Source organism: Zootoca vivipara, chromosome 2 (assembly GCF_963506605.1).
Source record: "Zootoca vivipara chromosome 2, rZooViv1.1, whole genome shotgun sequence".
Taxonomy (NCBI): Eukaryota; Metazoa; Chordata; class Lepidosauria; order Squamata; family Lacertidae; genus Zootoca; species Zootoca vivipara.
In genome coordinates this window covers 105,852,280-105,879,142 of record NC_083277.1, presented here as the reverse complement: position 1 = coordinate 105,879,142, position 26,863 = coordinate 105,852,280, and the positions used below count along the sequence as shown (strand labels likewise).

Sequence of the window (26,863 nt, the reverse complement as noted above, 5' to 3'; positions counted from 1 at the left end):
CCCCCTTCTCTTTCATCCATCCACTCTACATATTTTGCCTCTCCTCGGCTGATTTTGTCATCATCCCCCCTCCCCGCCTTGACTGTGGAAGGGAAATGCTAAGCATTTAAAAAAGCTGGGTGAAGGTGTGTTGCCTTCTCATTAAAAGGATGGAGCGGGTCTAAAAAAGAAGTTGCCAGGAAAAGATCACAGGCAGAAAAATATCTCTTGGTTTCCAACCAATTATTTCGCAGGACGCAGGTGAAAATATTTTCTTTAATAATTTCAAATCGTTTGCAGTGGAGAGAAAGGAGTGGGTGCCATCAGCAGTAGTGCGGACACAAATACAGCACAGTTGTGAATATACAGGAGGGGGGAACCAAAAATATTTATGCAAAATTCTTAACCGGATGGTTAAGATTGGACACGTGAGATGTGCCTCTTCATTTAGAACAACAACAACCCGGGTAAAAATGGGTGCTCCAACAGTGAAGACGGGCAAAAGGAAGAGAATTAAGATTGGACACCAGCTGGGGAAATGTGGCTGGAAGAAGAGAGGGAAGAGGGAAAGCGGCAGGCAAGTAATGGTTCTTTGTATAGTCGTACCTTGGATCTTGAATGCCTTGGCTCCCAAACAAATCGGCTCTAGAACGATCGAAAGAAGTAAGTGTTCCGGTTTTCGAATGTTCTTTTGGAAGCCGAACGTCCGACCGGGCTTCTGCGGCTTCCGATTGGCTGCAGGAGCTTCCTGTCGCCAATCAGAAGCTGCACTTTGGTTTTTCAAATGCTTTGGAAGTCGGGCGGACTTCCAGAACAGATTCCGTTTGACTTCCAAGGTATGACTGTACTGTAGGGCATTCCATAAATAGGGCACCACCACTGAGAAGGCCCTCTCATAAGTAGCTACCTGCCTGCCTCGCCTCATTTTGTTGGGGGGTGGGCAGAGGCCTCTGAAGATTATCTTAGGGCCTGGCCAAGTATATATGGGAGGGGGTGATCCTTCAAGTGGCCTCTCCCCAAGTCATTGCAGGATGCAATCTAGAGTAGAGGAAGGATGGCTGAGGAGGAGTGTCTCTTTTTTCTCTCTGTGTGTGCAGAGAAAAGTAGTTTGAGGGGGGAATTTGGTACAGAAAGAAATAGAACCCTCCACACCTAAATGCAAGCTCCAGTGACTGTTTGTTTGTTTGTTTGTTTTTAAAAATGGTGAAGGGGAATTTGTAGTTTGGCCTTCAGCAGCTATAGCATCAGCTGCCTGTTAGCTTGTCTTTCTAGCATGTGGCCAGCCCATTTGTCTACATCACCTGCTCTTTGCTTCTGATCTAACTTGTCAGGTGTGCAGGCTTTGGGAAACAAGCACAATCTCTGTTTGCGTGGGAGCACTGGAAGGTCTCGAAACAGTGATTGCATTTCCAAAAATGCGACTGCAATTCAAATAACGACTTCAGGGGACCTATCGATCACTCTGCCCGTTATTAGTAGAAAAGTTCCCAAATCACAAAAGTTCCCAATAGGTTTCTGTGTGTGGTCCTGGCATGAGGTCATTTGGTCATTTGGTTTTGTTCCCTAGCCTTGCAAATTACAGGTAGTCTCCCTGTAGTTGTAAAGCGGATATGGTGTTCAGCAAAACGGACCCTGGATCAAGGCTGTACTGATTGGAAGACACAAGCACAATGGTGTGTGTTTTAACCTCCCATCCCACCTGTCAGAGTTTGTTACGGCTTTTCCTGAGTAACGACCTTCCACATACCTTCCACATACTTGTCTTTTAAAAGTCTTTATTGGTGCACGTTATTTACAGTGTAGTGAGCTGTCGGTTTCATGTCTTCTCATTCCGTTTCAGAATCCGGCACTGCCCCTTTTCGCGACTTTGACCAACATAAAAGTCTCGGGACAGTGAATCTCCTCCCCTTTCTCCTCCTCCTTAATTCCGGTGCCGGGGGAAAGGGTCTATGATCCATTTTTTCCCTGTCCCCCCTTTCCGCCTCTCTCTCTTCCCGCCTCTCTTCCCATGCTGCCAGAGACCTGGAACTCTCTCTCTCCGTTTCCTGACTAGCCCCTTCAGACCCCGCGCTATCATGGCTGCTTGGGGACGAACTGCTCCTGATGAGAGGGGGAGGCTCTCTATAATCTCTCCCCCTTACACCACCTCTAAAACTGATGTAGATATGGGGCCACATGGAGCCCTCGGAACAGAGAGAGTGCACGGGTGCAAAGCCTCACTCAGCTGGGACTTGAAGTTAGGCTAGTGTCTCATCCCTCCCCCTAGGATGCAAATATGCATGGGAACCATATGTCCAGTTTCCTCCCCAGGTGTCTTTAAGCTGCAAGAGGAAGCGGGTCGGGGAGGGTCACCGCCTTGTACTATTCCTCCATCAGCAAAATGATTTAGGTTTGGAAAGGAGGACTGGCCCGATTCTCTCCCCACACCCCCTGGGGACCTGTCACAGCGTCTCTGCTGGAGCCAAGCACTTCCCAGCTTGTCAGTGGACGCTGGTCCCTAAGGACAAATGGGGCACTGCCCCCACCAGCTTCAGTCAGTCCTTAGCCAGCCATTACCTGCCTGCCTACTTACTTAACAATCAGCCCAGGGGGTAACAGCAGGGCTGTCAGCTTCCTTCTCCTTAGTCTCAGTGTTGCCTTTATAGAACTCAGCAGGGATGAAGACAGGGACAAAATTAGATTGATTTGACTCTGCCTGTCGTTGGCTGTGGCTTCACATACGATTCAGTTCAGTCCCTTCTGCCTTAGCACCCTCAATGGGCGCCAGCGAGCACTGTGAGCAACGAAACTTCAATAGCTCATGCCAGGAAACGGGTGGAGGGGAGGGAGGGAAGGGAAGGGAAAGTCAATTTAAAAACCTTCTTTATTTTCTTTCTTTTCTTTCTTTTCTTTCTTTCTTTCTTTCTTTCTTTCTTTCTTTCTTTCTTTCTTTCTTTCTTTCTTTCTTTCTTTCTTTCTTTCTTCCTTTTCCTCTATCACTTTTCCCTGCATGAACATAATACCACATTCACGTTTGTGTGCTGTCCCTTCAATTTCTTGCTTTCAAACATCTGTATGAATGGAAGCTTTGAAGTTAGCTCAACGCACATCTCACTGAGATTGATTGAAGATGCTATGGCCACAGTAGGAGATGCCATTGCTCCACCTGTTTGATTTCTGAAGCTGCTAACTTGCAGTCACGTTTTTAGTACGGCGAGTCCTAACGAGGAAGGTGATAAGCAAAACGTTCTCTTGCCGATAAAATACAATCTTGATGCAGCAGTGAGGTCTGAGAGGTCGTAGTTCTTCTCCCAGCAGGAGCACCTACTATGATTTAGAACAGGCATAGGCAAACGCGGCCCTCCAGATGTTTTGGGACTACAGTTCCCATCATCCATGACCACTGGTCCTGTTAGCTAGGGATCATGGGAGTTGTAGTCCCAAAACAGCTGGAGGGCCAAGTTTGCCTATGCCTGATTTGGAATGTGGTTGCCTGGGTGACATGAGTGCTCCGTTGGTTCCCCACGATGAAATATATTACTAACTTAATCAGGACAACTGAATGGTAAAGGGAGGTGCTGACTGGAGCCTCTTGGCCCAGTTTCTGAGCCAGAGGCTTCAAGAAAGCTCACAGTACAGAGGTGATGGTGATGACTGTGTCCTGTGTTGTTGGTCTCTGGTGTGTGGCATACTACCTTGATATATTTCTATACCAGTGTGGATTATAAATACGTAAACAAATAAATAGTATCAGAGGTATAGTGCTTCTGAACATGGATATTCCACTTACCTATACCATTCGTGGTCATATCCTTTGTGGATTTCTCTAAACCTTTTCAGAAACGTCCTCTAAGTGGGGGAAATGGTTTATGTGCTGGAAAAATATACTTTTCCTATAGTAGAGTCAGACACGTGGCCCGGGATTCACCTAAGAAGTCCCATCGGTGGGAAGCTTGCACGCGGACACCTGCTTCTGCAATGGGGTACTCCTGCTGCAACTGAATTGGTTCAAGGGAGGTCAGGAGAACACCTGGAACAACATGCTGTGGGTGGAGAGGGGGGATCATTTCATCTGGCAATCTGAAATGTGCTGGCAGAGCATTCACCATAGCACAACATTGACTTCCGCCCATGGAGCCATCACAATAACCGAGTAACAACACTACAGTTATTGCGTAGCGCTATGGTAATCTTACTCAACCCTCGGCTGCCACCTGACAGCATCTTTTCCATAAGGCTGCCTCAGTGGGAGAGATGAGAAACAGCACTCATTCCATCAGCTAAGCCAAAAGGCCAGCGCCATCAGGCACCTCCTGCCCCCGAAATGTTTCTATGCCAGCTGGCCTATATAAGAAGTTCTGTTTAAGAGTGGATGCCTGGGTTTGCTTCTTTCCCACTTCCTGTCCCTATTCTCTTGTGTGTCATGTTTATTAGATGGTAAGTCTGCGGCCTGAGACTATATTGTTTTATTGTACATAAGCCGCCCTGAGGGGTTTTTTTTCTTTCTTTAGCTGAAAAGCAGGTTAACAAATGCTCCGAATAAATAAACAAAAATAAAATAATCCGTAGGTGCCCTTTCCATGTGCGAAAAAGAGGGAGGAGGCCAGCTCTTTGGTAAATGCCCCTTTTTGATAACTTTATGTGCAAAAAAAAAAAAAGAGGAAGAAGATTTACTCTTTTGCTTAGCAAGGTTTTTGCAATAACAGTTCCCCCCCTCCCCTTTTCTCTCTCTCAGGTTCCTTGGCAGTGTCCATTGCTGATATGACTGCACCTGTCGTGGGCTCTTCTGGAGGCGTGTACGCCCTGATATCTGCTCACCTAGCCAACATAGTAATGGTAAGTACTGGACTAAGTAGTGATACAGTTTGAGTCAGTGTTTCTCAACCTTTTTTGGGCCAAGGCACACTTGTTCCATGAAAAAAATCACGAGGCACACCACCATTAAAAAAGTTTAAAAAATTTAACTCTGTGCCGCCCTATATTGACTATATAATTATGACTGTGAGAAACACTTGCCAATTGCTGTGTTGGTTGCAATCTCCTGTAATAAGGCTTCACAAGCTGCTGATTTCTCTGCCAGCACAATCCTTTGCTCAGCAAGTTTCAGGTTGAGCTCATCCAGCCAACTTCTTTAAGTTTGTCTAAAACCACCCTCCCGTGGTGGTGGCTGTTGAGAGCTGCGCTCGCCCCGCGTCGTGACCCAGCCGGCTTCCTTTCCGGCGGGCTAGTGTTGATTATTGGCGGCCGCCAGGCACGTGACAATGCAAATCGCCCTTCTCGTCGCCGCACGTCGCGGCACACCAGCCAGCGTCTCGCGGCACACTAGTGTGCCGCGGAACAGCAGTTGAGAAACGCTGGTTTGAGTTAGAGACCAGGAGTGACACGACTTCATTGGACGGAATTGCTGCTTTGAATCCAAGCTGCTCCAGTATTAGGAACAGCCAACTGCTGCGGTTATTACTTTCTCTTCATTGAGCTTTTAAGAACATAAAAAGAACCAGTGGACAATGGCCCATCTAGCCTGCCATCCTGTTCTCACTGTGGCCAACTAGATGCCTGTGGGGTGCCCCAAAGAAAGGGTCTTTTGCTGATAATAATAATAATAATAATAATAATAATAATAATAATAATAATGTTTTATTTATACCCCGCCTATCTGGCTGGGTTCCCCCAGCCACTCTGGGCGGCTTCCAACAAAACATTAAAATACAGAAATCCATCAAACATTAAAAGCTTCCCTAAACAGGGCTGCCTTGAGATGCCTTCCAAAGGTCCGGTGATTGTTGTTCTCTTTGACCTCTGGTCATCATCAGTGTTATTGGCTACACACCAAACTGCCTTCACAAAGTATAGGCAGCAAAGACGAAAACCACACATATCCTTGTCTGGGTGTATGACCACAGCACAGAGCTATGTGGGGAAACTTCTGTGTTCAGGCTGACTTCCAGAAATGCGGCAGCTTTTTGACAGTGTTCCGTTTTTTGAATGAAAAGGCAGAATGTTTGTGGAATGCTCTCCACGGGAAGGTTCGCCTGGTACCTTCATTTTATATATATATGGGGGGGGGAGAGAGAGAGAGAGGTGCCAGGTGAAAATGTTCCTCTTCAACCAGGCCTTTGGCTGATTAATATTCTGCATCCTTTTAAATGTGTTTCGGGTGGGCTATTGTTTTGCTGTTTCTGTTTTAACTGTTTATTTGTGCCTTTTCCCTTTTCTTTTTATCTTGTGAACCACCCTGAGATCTTTTGATGAAGGGTGGCAGGCAAATCTAATAAATAAAATTAATTAATTAATCAGTGGGAACAGATTAGCGGACCAAGCTATTTTGTAGCTCTGGTATGCCCATATGTCTGTTTCAAATTATTTGTGCGAATTACTTTTGTCACCTTTCTATTTCACACAAGTTTTTCCTGCACTCTTAGAGTGGCACATATGGTATTCATGTACCATCAAAAGCTTATACCATAATAGATGTGTTAGTTTATGATGCCACAAGAGTGTTATGTTGTTCATGCTTGGCTGTAGAATATTCTCACATTACCCAGTTCTGGCATTTGAAACAAAGCGTTCTCACTTAATGCTGACGAGGGGAAATCTTCCATAATGAAAATGATCTTTTGCGTTTGTTTCTGCATCCCATTAATGTCAGTGCTCATCTTTTCGTTATGCTTCTTCGTTTGCTTGTGGGAGAAAAGGTTTGTTGGAATCTTTTTGCTTCCCCTGAGTGCCTCTGGGTAGCTGCAAGAAATAAAAACGTCCTTGGCTGCAGAATGAAATGTTCCTGCAAATAAATAAACGAAGAGCAAGCAATAAGGCATTTCACCCGACGGGAAGTAATAAAGGGGGGGGGGAATAAACTAAATAAAGATGCATGAAAACAAAGAGTGGAGGAGAAAACACAATATTTAATAGCTGCACCCTGAGCCTTTTGACTATGTTACTTATCTTTGCGGAGAACTGCGCAAAAGAAAATTAGTTTAGAAGAAAAGAAGCAAAGGTTTTTGGGGTTTTTGTTCAATGGCTGGAGTAATTTATAGACGAAACCCATGAGCACTGTAAGACACAGATGGGAGCATTCTCCAGCAATTTCCCTCACTGCCTGAATCATTAGCCTAGAAGCATATCTGCGTGGTGGTCTTTGAGACTTGTCAGATTCATATCCAGGGCACAAATCACACTTCACCACAGTCCATAGATGCTGGCACTCCTCTGTTCTGTACTACAGATGAAGGGGCTGGTGGGACCGTCGAAAGCCGTGTGGTTTTCTTAAATATGCATGATGTCAGTCCCACATTGCATCATGCCTGCTTCTTAGAGGTACCCTTCTCCATGAAGGCACATTCTAAACCTGATCTCCATGGTTCCAAAAATAAAATCATCATTATTAATATTTTTTTAGTTTACAATATGTAGAGACTTTAACAGAATATTCACAGCCTGTCCATACCAATCCCAGTTTTTAGAACTTCTGGAATTTATTCTTGATCATCATAATAATCTATTATTTGTACCCTCCTATCTGACTGGGTTGCCCCAGCCACTCTGGGCGGCTTCCAATGTATATAAAAATATAATACAACATTAAACCTTAAAAAGCTTCCCTATACAGGGCTGCCATCAGGTGTCTTCTAAAGGTTATATAGTTACAGTGGTACCTCGGTTTAAGTACACAATTGGTTCCGGAAGTCTGTACTTAACCTGAAGCGTACTTAACCTGAAGCGAACTTTCCCATTGAAAGTAATGGAAAGTGGATTAATCCGTTCCAGGTGGGTCCGCGGAATACTTAAACTGAAAGTACTCAAACCGAAGCGTACTTAAACCAAGGTATGACTGTACTTATCTCCTTGACATCTGATGGGAGAGCGTTCCACAGGGCAGGTGCCACTACCGAGAAGGCCCTCTGCCTGGTTCCCTGTAACCTTACTTCTCGCAGGGAGGAAACCGCCAGAAGGCCCTCGGAGCTGGACCTCAGTGTCCAGGCTGAACGATGTGGGGTTGTTCTTGCTGTGTTCTTCCACAGCAAAATATTACCAAATATTTTTACTTCATTATTATTGCTATTAATAAACATAATTTTATTAATCACCTTCTACACAAACACCTCAAGCTGATTAATGGACATGAGACAGGAAGAGCAGACAAGGAACTTCCTTACAGTCTCATGGTGGCCTTGGGAGAGATCTCCTTGATTAGAGTTTATTTTTGTATGTTATTTGCATGGTGTGGCGATGTATTTCCCTTTCTTTCGCGAGACCTCGAATGCTGTTATGGGTGAATAATGCAAAGATAGTCAACGAGTTTGCAATAGGTCTTGTTGCAAAATGAAATACATTGCAAAATGAAATGGAAACTTAAAAAAAAAACTCACAAAAAAGCAATACAATACAAAATAGACACCCTGGCACAGACCCATTTATACAACTGGGAAAGCCTGTTGGAACAAAAATAATATATTCAACTCTTTCCAGAAAGTGCAGAGTGAACCTGTCACCTCTCAACAGAAATGCTATTTCACAGAATTGTGCCACCACCCTGAAAACCCTTCACAGAGTTATTGTAGAACAGGCTTCTGAGATATTTGGAACTTACAGGATAAAGACTCGCACAGACCATAGTGGCCTACTGGGTATATAGTGGATAAGTCAGTCTCCCAAGTAACTTGTAAGTGTATCACCAGAAATTCTGGCTATTCTCAGTTTAATAAAACATGTTTTGTTTGGTTCTATAACTACCTGTATAATGTCCCAGATCTTGCTAATTCACCGACATTTGGCATTTCAAAGTCTTTCCAGGGCCAAATTAAGTTCAATATATTTGCAGTTTGAATGCTTTGAATAAAATCCCAATCTTTCATTTTTGGAAGCTCTTAAAAAACTAAAGAAAGCCCTGTAAGCAAAAACCTGCTATAGTACAACTAACATGCATGACTTCTACTAGGTATGTTTGTATTTGAGGGCAGACCCACTAGATGTGAATGTAAGTTCCCTTCCCATGACATCCTTTCCAGCAAATACTTACTCCTGATCCCATAATCTTTCTTAATCTCTGCAGGATATAAAACTATCTAGAAATAACCTTATACTAAGACTACTCCATTGTCACTCTAACAGAAAAGTTTTAAGCCAGCCCTCCAGATGTACGGCAAAATATTTTCAATCAACTGTAGACCTAAATTCTTTTGCTGTTTTTGCCAACTGTATTTCCAGTTGTGTTGTGGTTTGCTACCAATTATTTTAGACCATAAAAGCATCTCCCCGCAACTAGCTTTATGGAAATCCTTTTCCTCAAAGACAGTTGTCCTAAGTTTGTGAATATGTATTTTCCCCCCGAATGATCAGATGCAGAGATGTTTTTGGAAAATCCAGCCATTGTTTTCAATTACAAATGTATTTGGAAATGGGGCAAGCGAAACTTACAGTAGGAAGAATTAGAAACTGAGACTAAAACTGGCAGATTCATCCATCCTAAAATGAACCCAAATATATAATATTTGAACTCCCTGATAGTCAGTTACCATGGCTAAGGATCAGTTCAGCTGCTAACCAAGGCTTTGGCTGTGAATTGTAGACATATACTAAGTTCTGTGACACTTTTGGAGTCTGCCTATAATGTTTGTTCTGCTCATCTGCACATTTTTAGGGACCTGTTAGGGCGCTGTGGGTTAAACCACAGAGCCTAGGGCTTGCCGATCAGAAGGTTGGCGGTTCGAATCCCCGCGACGGGGTGAGCTCCCGTTGCTCGGTCCCTGCTCCTGCCAACCCAGCAGTTCGAAAGCACATCAAATTGCAAGTAGATAAATAGGTACCGCTCCAAGCAGGAAGGTAAACGGCGTTTCCGTGTGCTGCTCTGGTTCGCCAGAAGCGGCTTTGTCATGCTGGCCACATGACCTGGAAGCTGTTTGCTGGCTCCCTCGGCCAATAACGCGAGATTAGCGCCGCAACCCCAGAGTTAGTCACGACTGGACCTAATGGTCACGGGTCCCTTTACCTTTACCTAGGGCGTCTCCAGAAGTCGACAAAAGCTGGAAAGGCTCGCAAAAAAGCATCTCTTGCCATTTGCTTATCTGTCTTATCTTCACATTTCCTGGGGGCTATTAACACAAAACACCTGGCACTGAACAACTAATTGCACCCCAACTGTGTTCAGCTACCCCCATAGAAGGAGGGAGATTAAAACTGTCCTCTCAGGGGGAAGAAGGAGAGGAAGTGAGGAGATTTGGATAAAGTTATAAAACTGTCAGGGCTTGTGCAATAAAAAAGGAAATTGAAGAACTCATCTCAGATCTATGTCCATGAGTGTGTGTGCATCTTGTCGGACCCCACCCCCAGAGTGCACATAAAATTTATTGATTTTTCATCTCTGGGTTCTTAAGTTCAGATTTATTGATCTGTAATATTTTGCTTGGTTAGCCCTCGCATCTCACCCAGAGCTTTGTTCATAAAAGAAAAATGAGTCTACCACAGGCCCAGCCAGAGACTTGGAAGTTTTGTGAAGTGGGTTATGAAAAATTCCTGGGGTGATGACTTGTCATATCTGTATTACTAGGTTGTTGGAGTTTTTGTTGTTGTTGTTGTTCTGTAGCCAAGCCTGTTTCAGTGTACTCTGTGCTCAGACATTAGATGCTCTGACTCATGACTTTGTTTTTTTACTAGAACCCTGAGATCCATCGATGAGTGCCTGGTGCAAAATACATAAGATTAAAGGAATGTTGAGTGTCAGAATTGATCAGACCTTAGGCATATAGTTAGTATTAAAGAACAGGGTGCCTCTAAGCGTATTCTGAGCCTGGAAATTTGTGTACAGGACCAGAACTAACCTCATAGTCCTTTCATGCAACAGTCTGCTCCTGGTTGGCTTTCTTCATTTCAACACTCCCATTCAGGTGGGAAAAGTTATGTTGTTGTTGCCACGGCTGATCAGTTGAGAGCCAGAAACCCTTGCCAATGTTCTATAAAGCACCAACAGATCTATAAGTAGATCCTGAGCTACCTTCTACTGACCCCAGTTGTATGCCACCCTGAGCTCCTTGGAGAAAGGACAGGATAAATAAAAAAGCCAACTTGTTTCATGACATTGGTGATTTCTCCAGAAGCTGATGGCATGAGCTCCCAGGCCTGGATTTTCCAGCATACATATATCAAAACAATGAACATGAGAGGTTGACATTTGTTTCTAGATTCAGGTGGGTAGCCGTGTTGGTCTGACACACAGTCGAAATAAAAAATAAAATTAAAAAATTGTCCAGTAGCACCTTAGAGACCAACTAAGTTTGTTCTAGGTATAAGCTTTCGTGTGCATGCACACTTCTTCAGATAGTGTGCATGCACACTTCTTCAGATAGTGTGCAGGCACCCAAAATCTTATACCCAGAACAAACTTAGTTGGTCTCTAAGGTGCTACTGGACAATTTTTTATTTTGACATTTGTTTGTTTTGAAGGATTCTTTAAAATGCAAGCAATAATGTCCAGGAATCTGTAATCCACATACTGAATTCTGCAATCAGAATTGCAGAAGATCCACGCCTTTGGTGGTGACACCTAGCAAATTCTTCCCCGTTCTGTTGGTATCTTCTGGTATTTCTGTGTCTGTTAATAGACTGAGTAGAACTGATTCTTATAGAGGGCCTTTCAGAAATGCAGCTTGGGGAGTTCTGATGCCTTTCCTATTGAAAAGTGTTATACGCATTTTGCTGGAAGGAGTGTATGGCAATCTCAAACTGTAGTCAATTGTTGTTAGCTTAGGATTTGCAGTTGTCTTTTAAATTAGTACAATGGGGAGTGGGCAATGAAGTTGATTGTAGCAGCAGCAGTGCAATTACGTAGTGAAGGGCTGGAGGAGATGAAGGAAGCCAGGGAAAAAGGATGGAGGGTTCCAGTGATAAGTGGAAAGATGTTGCCGGACAGTCAGGTCCGCCCACCCATAGATAAGCAGCAGGTCTATCTGCTGGAAAACAATGGAGCAACAGACCTAGATTACAAGCTTCTCAGAGGCCAGGTCTACCCAGGCCTCAACACAGCTCAGTCACCAGATCTACCGTGTTTCCCCTTTTTTAAGACACCGTCTTATAACTTTTTTTCCTCAAAAAAACACACGGTGGCTTATTTTCAGGGGGTGTCTTTTTTTTAAAGTGCTGGTACAACTGGGTCCCACTGGCTCAGGACACTCGGTGCTCTCTTCCGCGCACATTATAAACACCACACTCTAGCCTACTGTGCTATCCAGGTTTTGCTGTCAACCAGGCTGGCAGCAGCTCTCCAGAATTTCAAACTTGGGGGTACCTGGGGGTTAAACCTGGGATCCTTCTGCTCCCCGGGCTCTCTCACGCCGGCCGAGGAATGAGGAGGGAGGCCGTGACCCGTCCCGCTCTGAGATGCTTGTGAGGGAAGCGCGAGGGGGACGAGGCTTGGGCCCATGCCCCTGGCGCGCGCGCGCGGCTGAATGACGAGCCGAAGCGGAACCTTTTCTCTGTGGGGGGGGGAGACGCGCGCGCGCGCAAACACACACACACACACACACACACACACTGAGAGAGAGACACGCACAGGGAGAGAAAGAAAGAGACGCGCGCACACACACACACACACACAGAGACGCACGGGGGAGAGAGAGAAAGAGACGCGCGCACACACACACAGAGAGAGACGGACGCACGGGGGAGAGAAAGAAAGAGACGCGCACAAACACACACACAGAGAGAGACGGATGCACGGGGAGAGAAAGAAAGAGACGCGCACAAACACACACACAGAGAGAGACGGATGCACGGGGAGAGAAAGAAAGAGACGCGCACAAACACACACACAGAGAGAGACGGACGCACGGGGGAGAGAAAGAAAGAGACGCGCACAAACACACACACAGAGAGAGACGGATGCACGGGGAGAGAAAGAAAGAGACGCGCACAAACACACACACACAGAGACGCACGGGGGGGGAGAGAGAGAGACGCGCGCGCGCACACACACACACACACACACACACAGAGACGGACGCACAGGGAGAGAAAGAAAGAGACACGCGCACACACATAGAGCGTGCGGCTGCAGCACACACATAGAGCGTGCGGCTGCAGCGCTCACGAAGCAGCGCTGCACTTAGGGGAAGATGGCCAGGGAGGGGGGCTGCGGGGTCAAGGCAATGCGTGAAAGGGAGGGATGGCGAGGAAGAAGTGGGGAGTGAAGTGATCGGGGCTTTAACATGCCCGCACGCGCAAAAGGGAGGCTCGGAATATGGAGATCGGTTCTGGCTGCTTCTCTTAAAGTGCCGCAAGTAACGAGCCTCTCTCTCTTTCCTCCTGCCGCTCGTGCCCTTGGTGCTTCGTGCGGCGCTGCTTCACGCTTTGTCAGCGCTGCAGCCGCCACCGCTTCTGGGCACCCACCCGACCCCACAGGCTTCCTCCTCCTGCCGCGGCCGGCATTGCAGGAGCTGGGTCCTGCTGGCTGGTGCTCCGTGCGGCACTGCTGCACGCTTTATTGGCACTAAAGCAGCCACCGCCGCTTCCGGGCACTGACCCGACCCGGCAGGCTTCCTCCTCCTGTCGCGGCCGGCATGCTGGGTCCTGCTAGCTGGTGCGGAAGTATGGCTTATTTTCGGGGTATGTCTTATAGCTCTCAAATGGTTAAAAACCCTGCCATGGCTTACTTTCTGACTACGTATTAAAAAAGGGGAAACACGGTACCAGAAATGATAGACCTGTTTTCTGATGCTAGTTATGTTTGTTTGTTTGTTTGTTTGTTTGTAGAATTTGCTTTGCTAACACCCCACCCTGGAAAAATCCCTATGGCTTGCTCAACTTTCCTGATCCACTGAAATTATTGAGAATCAACACTCAAGAAGCTTGCCTTTGGATCAGGCAGTATTTTGTAGCATTGCCTAGCGTCAAGGACAAACAGATGGTAGCACTGATTTCTGTCGGAGAAAAGAAAGCTGGGTGCTTCGAGTCTTAGCTCCTGATCTTTAAATATATTGAGGTTACTAACTCTGGATTTGTCTGTTTCCTGTTATGTTGGTCAGCACTGCAATGTATGTTCTGCTGCCCTATGTTTTAGAGATACACATAATATAAAGTGGTAGAAGAGATAGATATTTAAGACTGCAATCTTATACAACTTTGCATCATTGAAGTCAGTGAGGCTTACTTCCAAATAGCCATGCGTAGGGTTGAGAATTCCTCTCTTTCTGATACCAGTTCCAACATGTATTTCCTTGATGCTGCATAATAACTAAATGAGAAATTCTCCTATGCATCGGAGCAAGTTACGAGCTGGAATGCTCATTTCTCTTTCTTTCCTTACAGTTCTGCTGTCGCAATTTCCCTAAATAATGGGCAATAATGATCTCACAGTTCTAGCCTTTCCTGGATACATTCTCACAAGGTCACAGATATAATTAGTGGCAATTTTCACAATCACTGGAGCTGGCTGTAGGGGCAGGGGAGGGATCACAAGTAGCACAACTGATGTGTAATAATTGTTCACTTGTCACAGTTGGGTTCAGATTTCCCTGCGCTATAGAATATGTGTGCAAGATACATCTAAATAAGGGGACAGAGGGATCAGGCACTGTGTTGTGTATGATTCCACGATGTGTTATTTAATACCCAAAGGAGCCTACCGTGTTTTGACAGGTAGAATTTTTTTGCTGATCTGACCAACAGAAAATGCTATCAATGTATAAGCCTAACAAATAAACATTTCTGATGCTACCCCAGTCATAATCCATGCTGAAGATTGTCAGCATGGTTGCATACTCTGGAAAGGCTATGCTGTAAAGCACCTTTAGTTACTGCCTTGGCGTGCAAATATTGAACATGTGATGAAGTGAGTGCTTTCTTACCTAAATACCTTTTCAGCAAAGTGCCTTAACTACATCTGTAAGGTCGTTATCCATTCTAACCCATCAGCTCTGTGCTTAAATATTAGTCTTTCCTTCGGTCTCTCTTCCTTGAGAACTGAGCTTGTCCTCTAAATTTTGCAGGTTTCATTACTTTGCAGCAGTGCTCTCTTATTGATCCTCCACTACTTCTAAGCTGTGTGCCACAAGGTCTTTCCAATTTCCTGCTTAGGAAAGCACAGTGTACGCTGCAGGTTGTTCTTTTTATTTGCGGTGGGGAGGTAGATGGGGGGGGGAGAGCAACATGTCACAGATTGAAAACGAGAGATATTTGCATAAACGGATGATATCAGTCACGTTAAAGATGGTCTATATAAAAATGCTGCTCTGTCCATAAAAGGAAACACAGAATAATACATTTTAAAAAAATAAAAAATACATTTGGGGAAGATAGGGATTGGGGACAAATGTGATGTTGTTTGCATTTTAACAAGAATCTACCTGATTTGCCCTCCTTAGACCCATATATGAACTGACACACAAATATCCTTTGAAATTTTCACTTCTCCAGTTTTGTGCTGCAGTTGTCCAGCCAATGTGCATAAAATGCATATATTAGTGAGTATACATTGGGTACAATTGCTTGTGAAAATACGTAGAATCTTGAAAACGGCATACAAAAAAATGTGTTTATTAGGAGAAATTTGCATTCAGTCGCTGCTTAAGTTTCATTAGGATCTTTTTTCCTAAACTGCAGATTGCTGCAGAAATGTGAACTGAAAAATGAGAAACAGAGAGGAATTGAAATTGACAGATTCAACCATACCTAGGGGCAAGAGTCCCATATCTGAATCTCTATTCTGTTGCAGCAGAGTCCTCCTTCTTTTTATCTGCGAAATTGTTAGAAAGTAGATGGCAATTTACCATTTGGTGGGTCAACCCCTATCTCTTTTTTTCCTCCCCCACCCCCCACCCCCAGACGTTTCACCCAACAGATGAACTGTGAGAATCGCTTGGGGACTCCTGAGTAAGGTTTCACAGTGGAAAGGACAGGCATTCAAAACCCCATGCGGATTATGCAGTGTTGTGTGTTGCAGGGGGGGGGGGTAAACTGGCATTCCCCATGCCGTCGGTTTGTTTTAAAACATCTCCCTCTTCTGGCCAGCATTGCTGCTGACTTAAGAAGCAGGCAGAATTGACTGACTTCAGAAAGCTAATCTTTGATTTTGTTTCTCTCTGCCCTGAAGCCCAGTGAATTGAGAGTATGCCAAAGGCTGCAGAAGCTGGAGGGAAGCTAGTTTGCTGCCTTGGGTGGGTGGGGGGGTAGGAGAGAGCCCACTGGGTCCTTTAGATTCATACCTGCCTCCAGATTATCAGCATGTGAAACACTTAATTGGAGATTGGTGACTCCCCTCTCTCTCCTCTTTCCCCCCCAGAACTGGTCTGGAATGAAGTGCCAATTCAAGCTGTTGCGCATGGCTGTTGCCTTGATCTGTAGTAAGTATCCTCATATGCTTGATATGTGCCTAGGTTGTTGTCATTTTAAATTAATCATTACTGCACCTCCTTTTAGGATCTAAATGCCCCATACGTTTCCCATCTGAGTAGCCTCCTTATCTGTAAATTGCATTGACACATTGGGAGGCATAATATTGACGTGGGTGGCGCTGTGGTCTAAACCACTGAGTCTCTTGCGCTTGCCGATCAAAAGGTCAGCTGTTCGAATCCCTGCAACGGGATGAGCTCCCATTGCTCTGTCCCAGCTTCTGCCCACCTAGCAGTTTGAAAGCATGCCAGTGCAAGTAGATAAATAGGTACCGCTGTGGCAGGAAGGTAAACGGCATTTCTGTGTGCTCTGGTTTCCATCACGGTGTCTCGTTGTGCCAGAAGCGGTTTAGTCATGCTGGCCACGTGACCCGGAAAGCTGTGGACAAACGCTGGCTCCCTCAGCCTCAAAACAAGATGATCGCCGCAACCCCATATTCACCTTTGACTGGACTTAACTGTCCAGGGGTCCTTTGCCTTTTTTTATAAAACCTTTTATTGGCTGTAGTAGTCATTATCGCTCGCTTTGGTTCTGACCCTGGAAAGAGTAAAGCACACTTCTGGATTGGAGAGTTTTGTGCTTCTTGGGAGTAAACGCAGCCTTATGAACAACACGGGGCAATCACCAAAGCCAGCATTCCTCTGTCGAGCTCTCTCCCATTGGCCTCTGTAACATTCTGTGCAGTACAGTTCTGTTCCTGGTGTCATCCTCTTCTTCTTTTTGAAAGATGTTTATTGATTTTGGGAAATAGAAAATTGTACAAACAACATAAGTCAAGAGCTGGAAGCATCTGCTTCAGATATGACGACATCCTCGCTTCATCGTGAGGATGCCAGCAGGGAAACAGACTGCGTAGCTGAGCTATCGCAACATTCTCCAAGTGTAATTGCTTGTTATACAGTGGTACCTCTACTTACGAATGACTCGACTTACGAATGTTTCTACTTACGAATGGAGCTCTGTCCGCCATCTTGGATGCTGTTTAGATAGGATTTTTTCTACTTACGAATTTTTAGATAGGGTTGCTTCGACTTACGAATTTTTTCTCCCAATGCATTCCTACGGGATTCGACTTACAATTTTTTTCGACTTACGAATGTGCGTTCGGAATGCATTAAATTCGTAAGTAGAGGTACCACTGTATAAGAAAACGCCAGGCAGGTGTGCTGTTTTTGGTAGCTGCCCCATGTTGCACACAGCGCTTGTTCTGCCCTTGGTTGCTGCTGTCAAACTGAACCTCTTTAGGGTGTGCAGAGGAACCAAGTTTGTTTATTTGTTTGTTTGTTTATATCCTATCCTGCCTTTCCTACCAAAGGAGCCCAGGTCAGCAAACAACAGAGCAGAAAACCTATGCAGTTGAAAGTAAAATAAGAACATACTTGGGAACATTTTGAAACGTAGCCCGGGGTATGGCATACATGATGAAGTTAACAAATCTGGTGAAAAGGGGAGACGACAAGAATATATTTTTACGTGGAGCAACAGTGCTTTTTTATATTCAAGTGCAAGACTTTGTGAACCCATCAATGTTCTTCTCTGGGGGGAATTTCAAAGTAGCAAGTATGGATGAAATGGTACAATAAGCGGGGAGTTGATACCTTTTTTGCTTTAGGGATTTGTAGAAATATTTAAATGCTTGATGTAACTATTTACAGAAATATTAAATCTGGGTTCATAATAGTATTATAGGGATCTTAACCGTAGCAAATAAAACATTGCACAACAGTGCACAATTATATTTAAAAGCTTTGGATTTTCTCATTGACAATGATAAAAAATAATAATTTCAAAACAGAACTGCCAAAATATATTGAAATATCTGGGAAAACAACCTAGAAACACTTTAAAGACCAGTGACCTCTCATTTCTCCTCTCTTCCAGTGAGCTTTGAATTTGGAAGAGCTGTGTGGCTGAGGTTCTACCCATCCGCTTACCCTCCATGCCCACACCCAAGTTTTGTCGCCCACCTTGGGGGCGTTGCTGTTGGAATCACCCTAGGCGTAGTCATCCTAAGGAACTATGAGCAGAGACTCCAAGACCAGTCCTTATGGTGGATCTTTGTCTCCATGTATGTGGTGTTTGTTCTCTTTGCCATCTTCTGGAACATTTTCGCCTATAGCCTGTTGGACCTGAAACTACCTCCACCTCCTTGAGATCCTGGGTCGAGGGACTCTCAAGGACAAATGGATAACTTCCCATCTGCCAGCTCCATTTCAAGGGCGGGGCGGGGTGGGATTGAAACGGAAGGGTTTATTTTTGTATGAATATCACAGGATATAAGCATATCCATCTTCTGAAATGGCACAAGTTGAGGGGGGAAACTATATGCTGCATGGCTAGGATGTGACCATATTATTGGAAAACGATGACCTAAGCAGGGACTGGCCAATAGAAACTTGTTTGGAAGAAGATTTGGGCGTGGAGATTTGCCGGTATCGCTGTAGTCCATAAGGACCAGGCCTTCTAACCATTGATCATGCAAGTAGCTTGGTGTTGCTTTCATGATAAAAAAAAGGCTGACAATTCAGCCCTATATTTGTGTAACAGGACACTTAACACCACATACTGGTGAATGCTAATGCACATAGTGAAATTTTGTTTGGGTTGCCTACATTTTTCCAGGTTAATCTTCTACCATACCCATAATTTACAAGAGCCATCCATCAGGCCATGGAGGGAAAGCTCTTCCTTCCTTTAACTAAAAGGGCACTCAGCCAAGGATGCTTGGCATTACAGGTCAGGTTGTTCTTCAGTGCCACCGCTGATGCCCAGTAAACCTGGACAGTTCCTCAAGTCTGCTGTCTTGTTAAGAGGAGCATGTCTTACAGAAATCTTCCAAGGGGTTCAGCGTATATGGGTTCACAACTTGCCAGTGGTGGAGGCCACTTCTCAACTAAAGGACAAACCAAATTGCACAGGGAGATTTGAAAGTGCTTTAACCTGGTTGCTAAATTCAACTGCATATTTAATTAGATATTCACTGTTTGTGACTGGGTTTTCATTCTTGAATACTTTGCAGACCACTTGAATATTTTGTAATTTTTTTGTGGACAATCATGCTATTTTCTTCTGGCCTCTTATTTTCTTCCTTGGTCCTACACATTCTTTAAAAAAAGCAGGATCTGCTTGCTGGCTGGGAAGGGGTTGCTAGATGTATCTTATTTCAATTTTGCTATTCCAGAAAATTTCAGCGTACAGAGCGTATGTTTCGTCTCCCGTCTATAGCACTGGATAAGACAAGAGACCACAACTCTACAGCCCCTTTGATTTTGGGGGTGTTGTTCTTGCAACCTTGGGAGACATATCCAGTCACATCCCTAACAAACATCTCTACGTGGTTCTTATTTGGAAAATGTGGACGGGGTTCCTTTGCCTCATGTGTTTTGAAAAATAGCCATCCAGGTTGCAATGCTGCTTTATGAATTTTGCAGATGTACTTTAGATACAGTCCTATACTCAGTGGGGCTTCCTTCTGAGTAGGCATGTAGAAGATTGCACTGTTAGAGAGTCAAGTGGGTCAGGGATGCATTTGACGACAGTACCTCAAGTAGGGCTTAGTTCTTGCTGAAGTAAAATGGAAGGGAGATCTATGGCCCTTGAGATGTCATTGGACTCCAATTCCCACTGGACTCCCATCCCATTACAGTGGTGCCTCGCTTAACGAATGCCCTGCTTAACGAAATTTCCGCTTAACGAAAGGATTTTTCGAGCGGAGGTTGCCTCGCTAGACGAATCTGTTTTACGAAAAATTTGTCTAGCGAAACGCGGTTTCCCATAGGAATGCATTGAAATTCAATTAATGCGTTCCTGTGGGCAAAAAAAAAATTTTCAATAAATATTCAATGCATTCCTATGGGATTCGCTAGACGAATTTTTCGTTATAAGAAAAGACCTGTGGAACGAATTAAATTCGTCTAGCGAGGCACCACTGTATTTAGATATTTCTTTTCTAGCTTCTAATGATGCATGCACAATGATGAGGCCATGCGGATGTGCCTTATCACATTGCTTCCTGGTAATTTTAGCTCCCAGAACCAGTCGCAGTGGCATGCCACTTGGAAATTCAACTACCACCGCCAAACAACCACACCCAGAACAAGACTGCCCTTTAGTTGGGGATGGAGATCATCCAACACACAAAAAAACATTTGCACCACTGTTCACCAGATGAAAGGTTAGTTGTGGGTGGCCTGGTCGCATTATTCACAGAACACTCTGCATACTTCAGGCACGGTCTAAATTTGCAAACCAGTCATTCAGATATTGCAAGTGGGGGTCAGGTCATTGGCAACCCCTTTGTTTTTGTTCTTTTAGCTTAATCAACTCACCCTAGAAAGGGTTAATCTGGATTAAATGGGAGGAAAATGTAGGCTGGCATTTAGATGTCAACAATGTCATACGGATGCAGCAAAAAATACGCATGGATGTGGAGCACCCATCCCAAAATAAACACCCACCGGAAAGCATCCAACATTGGCAACACTTGACGGTTTGGAGCTTAGAAAGCATCTGATTTTGAGTACCTGGTTTGCTTACTGCAGAAAAACCGGGGGGGGGGGGGGGCAAATGCCACTCATTATGTGACACACGTTCCATTTATTAGAAGGCCATAGTCCTGCAGAAAGCCTTTTTTACGGTTCGCTTGCTTGCGGTTGTTAAATGGAAGATAAGAATTGCGCAGAGCTCAAATCTGGCTCTTCAGAGCTGAGCGGAAGATGCAAGCAAGAAACCAGGATTCTGAGGTCTTACTGGTGTTTGAATTTTGCCTTGATAGGCTCACAGGTTGTTGCCACAGACAGGCTTAGGCTTTTGAGTGATCGGCACACAGTTTGGCGCCAGTCTCATTAATCCAATGAGTTCATGTTAAATCCCTTTCCCCTGTCATAGGCTTCCCCCCCCCCCATTACGAAGCCAAAGCCTCGTGTACTTGGGCTTTATCTCTCCACAGGTAAAAACAAAGTGACAGACCTATGACGACTACAGGTTACACGCTAATCTGAGTTATTTTCTACTAGTGAAATGTCCATCATTATGAAAGGTGTGTATCTGAGTTGGAGTGTGTGTGTGTGTGTGTGTATTGCCAGGAACTCTGGGAGAGCTGCCCATTTGGGGAGGAGGATGGCTGGGTTTCACAGTATAGCCAGAGAGCTCCAGGTTAGAGAAGGCTGGGGAGCATGCTTCTAGAATATGAGTGTCCTGATCCACAGGCCCAAAGGAAGTTCTGTGCGAGTGATTTGATGCAGGGATACCAGATGCCAGAGTGGTCAATTCTAGTGCTTTATTAGAAGGAAGTGTAAACTTACAAAACAGCCTGCAGAGCCCTGCTGCCGTTTCAGATTCAGGACAAGCACTAAAACAGCAACCGTCCCGTCATGACTTGCCTGGACCCAGGAAAGCATGGCTTCAAATTACAAGAAAGGAGATTCTGACTAAACATAAGGAAGAACTTTCTGGCACTAAGAGCTATCCAACAGCGGAACGGTCTCCCTTGGGAGGTTGTGGACTCTCCTTCCTCGGAGGAGAGGTTTTTAAGGAGAGGTTGGATGGCCTCCTGTCATGGATGCTGTAGTTGAGATTCCTGCATTGCAGGGGACTGGATTTAGATTACCTTTGGGGGTCCCTTCCAACTCTACGATTCCATGATTCTATGAAAAGTGAGAGGTGGGTACACAGCAATAGCATGGATAATATTCTGAATTGTGACTCCTAAGCCCTGGTCTCATAAATAGCAGGTGTGGGCAGCATTGCAACTCAAATGACTGAATGCTCCTTCCCTCAAAATAATAACCCCCGCATCGTGTTAGCTGTCAAGGAAAAGGATTTGAGCCTAGTCTTCTCCCTGACATACCAATTCTCTATCTGGAGCAGTATTGATTGAAGTCCCCATCTGCACTGCTGTTTCCCCCAAATAGGTTTATTTCCTCACCTCCTTTTTTATGAAGGGCCAAATTCAGTGGCAGAACATCTGATTTGCATGTAGAAAGTTCTAGGTTCGATCCCTGGCTTCTCCAAACAGCTGGGAATGGGCCAATAGTCTGATTCAGGCATCCCCAAACTTCGGCCCTCCAGATGTTTTGGACTACAATCCCCATCATCCCTGACCACTGGTCCTGTTAGCTAGGGATCATGGGAGTTGTAGGCCAAAACATCTGGAGGGCCGCAGTTTGGGGATGCCTGGATTCATGTGTGCCTAGGAGAAATACACCTCGGTGCTGCGGTGAACAGAATTTCCTGCATAATGAGGCTCTTGACTCAGATAAAACATTTTACTTTTGAGGTGAAAACTTCTTCCCAACCACATAATCTGCCCCCAACCATAGCAAAGGACACTCCATCGTGGAGCAAGGGCAAGAGACAACAACACTTCTCATTGATCTCACCCTATTCACATCATATCCTTTATGACTGTCATCAACCCCAAATTTAGTTTGCAGTTCTCCACCACAACCCCCACTATGCCTCTGAGGGAAATAAAATCTTCTGCAAGGTTTCTAGCTAATGCCTATGCAAAGCTTAGACATTTTGCCACTCAGATCGCACAAGAATGGAGGCCGTTCTGAGTTAAACTGCCTCTTAAAGTCACCCAGTCGTTCTGGGATATCGCTGCGCCAATGAGTGATTAGAGGATAATATTCTCCTTTACCTCCAGATGTCCTTGCTAGCTTACAACATTGCAGACTGCTGTGGATTAATTGCATCTTGCAGTGAGTCTTAGCCTCATCACAAAAAGTCTTCGTGTTTAACTCTGCTCCTGCCAGAATCTCCGCGCCCTAGACTCAGCCTTCCTTTAAATATATTCAAAATAATTAAAATGCTGTGTCGGTGAGGGAGAACACGCAAGGTTTCATACTGGGAAACGTGGACTTGGAGCCAGTCTCATCCGTAGTTAAGGTTTGCATGACAGGCAGAGCCAGAACGTGTTGTCACATCCACTCTTTTCTTTTATAATGAAGTATTACAGCATATGATTTAAAGAGCAACTGATGGGGAAGGGTGATGCGGGAGACAGATTGCTCAGCTCCTACAGGGACATCTACCGGGCAGCATTATGTAGCTACTCTTTCTAAAGGCTGTGTTCACAAATTTCAAATTGGATTTTTCATGGGCCTGTTCTGGACTAATTCCACTGCTCTATATATAGAAGCAGATGGCCGTGCTTATTAATTGTGTTTCTGTGTCGAGCCTGGCTTAAGGTCCTGGAAGAAATCCCTAGTTAAATGAAGAATTTGCTCCAGAACCCCCATGACATCAGCCCCTGCACTGGGATGCGCACAGTGAGTTTGAGCATGTTAGACGTAGAGCCCAGTCCTGCACATAACTTTCAGCATGGTGGTCTCCAGCAAATCAGACAGATGGGGCAAAGGAAGCGGAATATGTTGCAAAGTTTGATCAGGCTCTGTCAGGTCATCTGTATTATTGGGAGTCCAGTTTGCGGGGGTGGGGGTGGGGCAACGGATTGGATGTGTATGCCCTTAATCATCCCACCTTCTTTCCCCTGCAGATCCATTTGGCCGCAACTAATTTTCTGTCAAAGCACATGAAGGAAAGTGAAGCTGTTTTCTACTACATGACGTGGCAGGTGGGAAAGGGTTAAGAAACTCCAATGTTTCAGGTGTGCTTTCTCTACCTGTCACTGCACACAATCCAGGGTGCAATTTCGCAGCTCAGAAAGTGGTGACCAGGCCTGTATTTGCCACTGAAAGTGTAGACCAGGGTTTCCCAAACTTGGGTCTCCATCTGTGTTTGGACTTACAACTCCCATCACCCCTAGCTAGCAGAACCAGTGGTCAGGGATGACGGAATTGTAGTTCAAAAACAGCTGGAGATCCAAGTTTGGAAAACCCTGGTGTAGACTGTCTCTGGCCTAGTTCAGATTTAATAGGAAATCTTAGGTGGCCTATTTCTTCTTTCTCTTCTTCGACGCCTATAGCTTATCAGAAACTTTCATTTCACCTTTAAGGGAATTTTTATGTAATGTCAAAACTCAAGGAACTGAGTTTGCCTATGTCTGCTCTAGTTAGTGACCAAACCAGGATATGAAGCCACAGCTTGATCCTGGCTTGTTTTCACTAACCCTTGTTTTAAAAAAACCAGTGTTCCAAGTCTAGATATCACAGGGAACTGTGGTTTGTTTGAAAGAGCTTCTGATCTACTGATGGGCACAAAAAAGAAATGTGAAACTTTGAGATTCTTGATGTCTTGGTCACAGAGTAGAAAACCATGGGTCTCTGTTTCAATATATCTACAATTTTTTTTTATAAATAATTTTTATTAATTTTTAGAAAAAGAAAACACATACAAAATATACAACATAAACTCTGTCCCTTCATTTTCCCTCCACCCACAAGCCCACCTCTGCCACCAGTGAGACCCATGGGTATTGGGGAACAAAGGGGTCCATTTTAAGCTGGGTTTGACCTCCCCCCTCCTTCCTCCCCCCTCATCCCCCCCTGCCACTGAGAGGACAAAGGCGAAGGATCTCTGGGGATTGGCTTATCCCCCAGCTATTTCTTCACTGTACTGGAAAAAAGAAAAACAAGGAAAAAAAGGGGGGAAGCAAAAATATAAAAAGGGAAGAAAAAAGGAAAGAAAAAAAAAGGAAAAAGGAAAAATATTAATGGCTTCCACGACTCTCCTCCTCCTGGATTTCCCAACCTCTTTACATAGTTATGGCGGGTTTTCTAATCCAATTCAGAATCTTATTCTTATAATATTAACACAATCCTCCTCCTTCATGCTGTCCCCCTCTGAGCCCCCCCCCCCTGCCACTGGGGTAGCCCGAGGAGTCCAGCAGTCAAAAGGTTCCATTTTTGTGTCTGGGTTTCCCTCCACCCTTCCCTCTCCCCTCAAGGCACCCCCTGCCACTGGGTACCAAGAGTAAGAAGGGGGAGACAGGCAGTTTTCCACCCAAACACCTCCTGATCACCAAAATTATTCAAAAACAAACTCTAAGCATATTTCCTCAGCCATTCTTTTTACTCCCTCCAGAAAGCTCTTAACCTTAAACTATAAAAATCTCTCCTTCCCCCCCCCCAATGTCCCTTCTCCCAATTGGATCAGCATATCCTTTAACAGGCCAAGATTCCGACACCGTTGTTCATAAACCAAAAAAAGTACCTTAAACTAAAAATTTTACCCCACACCAATTCTTTCCCACATCCACTTCCAGACCTCTGCTCCTCCCTCTTTCTGCCTTTCCCTCCCTTCACTAACACCATTCAACATTTCAGTCTCTCCAGGATTTTCACTTCCATCAATCTTCTCTTCACTTTGCTTCTCCTTGTCGGCCTCATCTCTTTGTTCTGATCTTTGTTTTTCATCATCCAACACATATTTTTTATGGTCTGAATCAGTCTCCAAATTGTCCTCAAATTGTTGCTCCTCACACACAATCTCATAATCAAAATTGTCCTCTAAATCTTGCTCTTGCACCTCATTCTCCTTTTCTGTTGGATTGAAGCATTGCCTTTCCTTGTAAATATCTTCCCATGTTTGTAGATAGCCCAGCACAGCCTCCTAGAAAGCTCGAGAGAATTTTGTTTTCATAGTTCACTTGACCACAGGCAGACCAGAGATAAGGGCAGAAGGGTACTGGAAAATTCCTCTCTACCACGTTGTCGGCTCCATCTTGGCTGTTCTTATCCTTTGTCTTTAACCTCATCAGATTTCAAATTTACAGTCCACTTAAATCCTTTTAAAACCTTTTGAATCAATTTTTCCAATTCACAGGAATAAAATCGTCTTTCTTAGTCCTTTAACAATTTGACAGCTTTTGACAGCTGTCAAAGCGTCCTCCCCCTTGTTGCTGCTGAACCTCAAGGGGCAACGACACCGGGGGCTGGGGAGGTTTGGAAAAGTCTTTCTTTCTCTCGGGTCCGCAATCTTGAAAGAAGTTTTCCCTTTTCGGCTTGGGAATATTTAATGCGCCTCCCGATTGTCCATTTGGAAGAGATCGGCTTCCGTTACTTTAGAATCTCTTCCTATCTTCAAATTTAAAATTTTTAAGATCCGAATGGAGATTTGACTTACTTTGAAGAAGTCTTTTATTTCCTTGGAAGAATCCGCCGCTTGCAGGCTGAGGACTCGGAGCTTCACTTCAAGGAGGTAAGATGAAACCCAAAAATGGCTCCCGCGACTCCACTCCGCTGGCTCTCGATTGCTCTACTGAGCTCTCGGGCAGCAGAGGATTCGCGTCCGGAGCAAACAGCTGGGCACTATGTCACCGGGACTCTCTACCCGGTGTTTTTTCGGGGAGTCCGCTCGCTCTGCGGACTTCCCCCCCCTCCACGAAGCCAGGGACTTCGGAGCACGAAGTCCCTGCATCCAACTTCACCAGCGCGACGAATCGGAAGCCCCTCAATATATCTACAATTTGAGGCTGAATGGTTTCTTAATGGCTACCAACACAATGGTGTGTATGCAGCCGTAATTTCTTAGAAGTCACTTTTCGGTTTACGTAACACTCAACACTTACATTGAAAAAGCCATCCTGTCTTTTCAGCAGGGCAAGCAGCTGCAGTGGAAA

The 26,863-nt window shown here is 44.8% G+C and overlaps 1 protein-coding gene across 1 annotated transcript in view; it reads left to right on the top strand.

Annotated features, from left to right (window-relative positions):
- The window catches only part of RHBDL3 (rhomboid like 3), a 129,537-nt gene extending 108,145 nt beyond the window's left edge, over window positions 1-21,392 (top strand). The window contains exons 8-10 of the mRNA XM_060271999.1: window positions 4,694-4,794; window positions 16,229-16,289; window positions 18,220-21,392. Of these exons, the coding sequence (XP_060127982.1) occupies window positions 4,694-4,794; window positions 16,229-16,289; window positions 18,220-18,491 (434 nt within the window). The 3' untranslated portion in view covers window positions 18,492-21,392. The remainder of the gene's footprint in view (window positions 1-4,693; window positions 4,795-16,228; window positions 16,290-18,219) is intronic.
- The last annotated feature ends 5,471 nt before the right edge of the window (window positions 21,393-26,863 follow it).